General features: G+C 40.9%; 1 protein-coding gene across 1 annotated transcript in view; it reads left to right on the forward strand.

Annotated features, from left to right (window-relative positions):
- The window catches only part of cers2a (ceramide synthase 2a), a 31,291-nt gene extending 27,153 nt beyond the window's left edge, over window positions 1-4,138 (forward strand). Inside the window, exons 10-11 of the mRNA XM_080735981.1 lie at window positions 610-766; window positions 1,335-4,138. Coding sequence (XP_080592107.1) covers window positions 610-766; window positions 1,335-1,475 — 298 coding nt within the window. The 3' untranslated portion in view covers window positions 1,476-4,138. The remainder of the gene's footprint in view (window positions 1-609; window positions 767-1,334) is intronic.
- The last annotated feature ends 1,862 nt before the right edge of the window (window positions 4,139-6,000 follow it).

The raw sequence follows: 6,000 nt of genomic DNA on the forward strand, positions 1-6,000 counted from the left end.
CTGGTCCCATCCCGCTCCTGGTCAAAATCACTCCCGTTCACATGCCGCTCCCGAAAAATAATAAAGAAATAAAATCGCGCAGATGTTTTTCTATTTTGATCCATATTATATTTGATATCATGTTTATTATTATATAATGTATACTTTTATAATGTTCGCAGTTCAAAGACCTCACCCTGTGCAATTTATTTCTGCGATTTGATGAACTGGTCTGGGATGATTCCCGCTCCTGCCCACTCCTGTTGATTTTCATTCCTGTCCCGTCCCGATCCTGGCATTAATACAAATTTGACTCCTGTCCTGCGGGAATCCCACAGGACCCACGGGGTCAAATGTCATCCTCTAGTTCATATATGAGTTACCTGTTCTGCAAAAGGGAAATGGCTGGATTATCATCTGGCCTATAGTGGAATTGATCTGAACAGTGATGCCCTCCCTTTTGGTTTTCATGGAAGTCTAAACACAGTAACAGTGAGCGCCGTCACAGAGTCATTGTGTCTGAAGCGCTTCCCCTTGTTGTCCTTTTGTCAATGGTTCTTTTTGACTGTGAGCGTTGGGTGACTGACTGACTGACTGGAGTCTCTGTTCTTGTTTTTGTCACCGCTCCAGGATCATGTGGACGACGTGGGTTTATCCCCAGACCCTGGTCGACTGTGCCTTCTTCGGTTTCTACTTCTTCAACGGCCTGATGATCGTGCTGCTGTGTCTGCACATGTTCTGGGCTGTTCTGATCCTCCGCATGGTCATCAAGTTCCTTCCAGGCAACGTATGAAAACACCCCTTTAACCCAGCGTGAACTGTGTGAACTTCCTCTGAACACCGTCCGCTACCTCGCTCTTATCAAGTCCACTCGATATCAAGTTCACTTGATAAGAGGGTTCAGAAACTTGCACCCACTTAGCATTGCACAGATTAATGTCACTAGATTTGTTGATTTGGTTTTCAGGAGTCCATTGTGTTGATGAACTTTGCAGGTATTGATTAGCTAGATGACTCAACCACCTAAGCTCTATATCTATATTATGTAAAGAATAGTGAAAATAGTTGATTTACAAGCTCACTTTGCATTACATTGCGGGGTGTTGCGAGCTTGATCGCCAGTTTTCACTATAAAACAAAAGAGACTTTACCTAATCTGACATGGCCAAAATAGGAAGCCAGGTTTAAAGTGGTTAATGGAACCAGCGTGCCTTGCTTTTATTATAGCTTATTGTTAACATGTTTGTTCTTTATTATAGCACTAAACAATTTAGCGATAAAGAGCTGTGCAGATAAAAAAAAAAAGTTATTAGGTCACCGGTCATTTTGTACACTGTTCTGTTTCGTGTCGACAGGATATCGTTGAAGACGAGCGGAGCGATAAAGACGAGACGGAGTCTGAAGATGAAGACGAGGATAAGACTGAAACCTCCAAAAATGGCCACGTGCAGAACGGCCACACGCTGCTTAACAACAACCATAGAAAGATGGAGTGACCTTCCCCTGGGGAGAGAGAGCTGTCGGGAATGAAAACAGGCCCTCACACATGGCCTAAAGGTGGACAAAGGTTCTGGGCCGACCTGTGTATAGAGGAGGCAGCCCCCCTGCGCGCACGTGCACACACACACACACGCACACACACACGCACACAATACGAATGATGCTTATTAGTAACAAACCTAATACACCCCTCCCTTTTTGAAGCTTGTCCTCCAATGGGGAGGACTTCTTCTGCCCTGTAGGTCGTCACATACTGTAAATTGAAAGGAGGGGGAGGGTCTGGGAGACTGTTATGAAGCCATGCACAGGCTATAACTGTGTATAAATATACGTATTTATGACCTGCTCAGTGCCTTAGCAGCCATGACTTCCCCTCCCAACGTATGATTCTCTTCCTCTGTGGCATTTCTTGTCGCGTGACTAATATACCTTCCCGTCGCTTTCTGTTCTCGGTTATCGAAAGCGCAGTAGAAAAAAAAAGAAAGAAAACGGTCATCCTTTGCATCATGTTTTGCATGGGCGTTGCTCTTCCTGTAAAAATAGTTTGAATACTTCTCTAAGTATTGCTGTCCTTCAACTGGACCGATGACACGCAGATGCTTCTTCCAGTGCACTGCCTCCCTGCACAGAAAAATCCTCAGTGTTGATTTAACTCAAAATGGACCTGTAACTCTTGAGACCGTACAAATGCACATTTTTGTACACTCTCAGGGTTAAATGAACACTCTCGATTTTACAGTGTGCCAGAGTAATAATGACAAACCGAGATGCTAGGTTGCCAATGAACCACACTGAGGTCAGTGATGTTGTGACTTTTAAACACTCACACTGCCATGAATGAATGATAAGGTACTATCTGTCTATGGACCACGGGTTGGTGTAGGGGGAAGTGACGTACTGTATACACTAATATACACACAGTAGCTGAAAGAATAATTCATAAACCCTTAACGAACATTCACACCCATGTAGTTTTGCCAGATAGATAGTTGATCAGTCATTAGGCTTGTTGAGTAAGCCAGTGTTAAGGTATATTAAGATATAAAGGTATAAAAGATGTTAATTACATTGTTTTAACCGTTTTGAGAGAGAGAGTCACAGTGCTGTTTTTGCATTGTGTGTACATTTTTTTGCTTTGTAGATGTTTTGTCTTTTAAATGCGATGCTTTTTGGAAGTAGAAAGCACAGCTTGAAATCATTTTAAATGTTTGTGTTTTCTTATGATTACGGTCTTTTCATTTGTCAGATTTATTTTCCTTATTTTGTTTAACTTGCTTTAAATCCAGTCAACAATATAGACAGATTTTGGGAGGAAATTGATCATCTCAGCCCAAACTGATTTACCATTTTGATTTGAAATGATGGACTGGAATAGTCATTATCATTTGTAATCAGTGTTGTTTGCCCATCCATCCAAAGATGCACTTTAAGAGTTTCTTCTATGGATCAGCAGTGGCTGGCGGAATATAAAGTAGCCAAGCTTAATAATAATAATAATGATAAGAGGAATGTGTGTTTCAGGTCCAAACCAGAGTTCTATTTCTGCCTAGAAAGGTTTGGATTATGATTTGAGTTTACAATTTTGTTCATTTATATTTTCCGTTATTGAAAAGTTCAAATTACACATGTTTTTTTTTTTCCTATGTCTCCTTTGGTTAATTGTGCTTATAATGTTAAATTACATCTTAAGCAAAGAGTAAAATGGAACACCAAAGTAAGTTTTACATTTCATTGTTTGCAAGTGCCTGGAGCTTTGTGTGGAGCTTCCATATACACACACAAAAGATTTGTATTTCTTTTGCTATGTCGTGTGTCTCTGTGCTGTTTCACTTTACACCAGTGATTCTCAACCTGTGGGCTGCGAGGATGTTGCAAGTGGGCCCTCCAATAAATGCAAAACACTTATAGGACCACTTCACCTCTGGGACAACCAGATCTTATTTTATTGTTGTTTGGGACACGGTCAACACAATCCTGAGTTATTTTTTGTGTTCAATCTGTGTTTTTAGATATTTTAGTATTTCAGCATGCTACAAAGCATCATAATGATGCATTAGATGATGCAACATCATGCTACAAAGCTTTGTAGCATGCTGAAATACTAAAATATCTAAAAACACATATTGAACACAAAAAAATAACTCAGGATTGTGTTGATCGTGTCCCAAACAACAATAAAATAAGATCTGGTTGTCCCAGAGGTGAAATGGTCCTTTAAGATTTGACTTATATTTCATGGTATTATTTTCCCTTTAAACCTTGAAAAATGTGTTTTAATTGTGATACTGATGAATAGGAACTTGGAGCCCACTTTTATCCAAACCCCAACACAATCGATTGATCGCTCATTAAAAATAAACATGCTCTGAAAATACCCTCCCATCTGAGACCACTTTTGAGATTTTCAAATGAGCCCTGGTCCAGAGAAGGTTGAGAACCACTGCTTTACATATCCAAAGATGTCGGATACTAACTGGCCCGTGGACTGTAATGCCAGCGCTTTCTAGTTGACTTCCTGTGCCTCGCCATGTTCAGACGAATCGCCATGACCCAACTTTTGTTACCAAGATGATCAGATATTCTGGAGAGATTCCTGCAAAAGTTTTTATTTTGTATTTTATCATGTTGCTGACCTGAGATAAAAAGTTGGTGATCACAAGTCTGACTGCTGTGTGAATTATTTCAGTTCTCTTTATATATAAGGGGGTTCAGTTCCAATGTTCCTCGAATGTGAATATTCTTATTTTAATCATAATATGCTAAACAGTTATCATGATTAATCATATTATATAGTAAACATTTTCATGATTAAATCCAGATGACCAAGTAGTGACAACATTAGTGTTGCTATTATTGCTTATAAGTAGGCCTATACTGTAACGTTTATTTGGGATGATATATGTTACAGTATTTATGATATATATTAAATAGATGTTAGTGTTAATGCCTGCTATTCTGGTTAATTCGTAGTATCTTCGTTTTCTTGCATGACCATTTACCCTCTTGTTGGTTGACTAGGGCATATTGTACTCTGATCCTGCAATTTGCTAGCTCTAGATGTAAGAATTGATTACTTGAGAGGCCCTTTGCCAATTATAAAATAACTACCAACCAGCAGCCAAATGCAGGTATGCCTACATTCTATTCTACCTTTCACTAATATAGCATAACATATTCTGTAATAAAATAAAACAGTGACAGAGGAGAGTTCTAGTAACTTAGTTATCTGCAGTTAAATCAGTTACTAGTCTGATTATGTTTTAGTTATCAAAAATTAGCTACCGCATAGTCATTTTTGAGCAGTAGCTATGTTGGTACTGCATTAGGCTACATTGCATGGTGGTTCCATAAAACAAGTAGCCTAGAGTAAAGATGATCCATCATCAGCATGGAAGTGGAGCAAATGAACCCAGTTCAACAGCAGTCATCAGTCACTGGGTCCTCTGGTGTTGTCTAGACATTAGACCCTAAACCACACAGAAAATAAAACATCACATGGCACAAGTAACAATGTTTGGCACAATGGGGCGCAGCAGCAGTTCTGTCAACCACCATGGAGTGAAATTAATGGTCTCAAATAATTTTTTTACGGTATGGCCGCTAAAGGGCGAGTGTACAGTAGGTGAACGTTTTGTCGTATGGCCCCTTGACTTCACCTACGCCTTACACACCCCTGCTGGGGTATAGGCTGTTGACAAGGGACCTCCAACGTTCACGGTCACCGGCGTTCTTTTGCGGCTCGTCGCACCGGTTTACCGCAATTTAAATTCTGTTGACCACTGTAGTCCTCAAACCTGTTCATGTCAAGGACCCCCAAATGGAATGTTTTTGGCATCGGACACTATGTTTCGGGGTCTGCCAAGAATAGTCACATCAGGGGCCACAGGCTCACCCTTGCTCCATATCAGTACCTAACTTGGCACAAACACTGTTCAGGGGTCCGCCATGAGAATAGTCACACCAGGGGCCACATCAGGGCCCCCCTGGGGCCACAGGTGCACTGTTTCTCCAATCTGCACCAAACTTTCTGCAAACACTGCTATTGCCATGCCATGGCAATAGTCACACCAGGAGCCTCAAGGGGTCACACTTGCATTTCCTTGAAGGAAGAGTGAATAGGCCTATAATAATATAAAGTTCATCTCATAAGCAGTAGTTCTGATTCTGAATATTTGGGATGATGTTTGGAGTGAGTTGAAAGGCTCCTATAAGCCAAGTCCATGCTGACATTAAACCAATTCTCTTCTGTGTCTCTCACACTAGTAGTCTCTTGACTCTACTTGGCCGCTGATTTAAAGAGCAACTAGTTAATTGCATACAGAGTAGGATCACTTTACGGCAGCACCCTGTGTGTGTGTACTTAAGATTCTGATGCTCCTCGATACTGGCAGGACAACCTTAACAATCTCCATTCTAAATTGGAAGGGTCAATTTCCCTTGCTCTTGCTACCGGCACCAGCAATTTCATTGCAAATGCATCTCTTGTTTCCCCTGTCCCACGACTGGACTTTCCTTACCTCT

Source organism: Nannobrachium achirus (assembly GCF_963921795.1).
Source record: "Nannobrachium achirus genome assembly, chromosome: 10".
Taxonomy (NCBI): Eukaryota; Metazoa; Chordata; class Actinopteri; order Myctophiformes; family Myctophidae; genus Nannobrachium; species Nannobrachium achirus.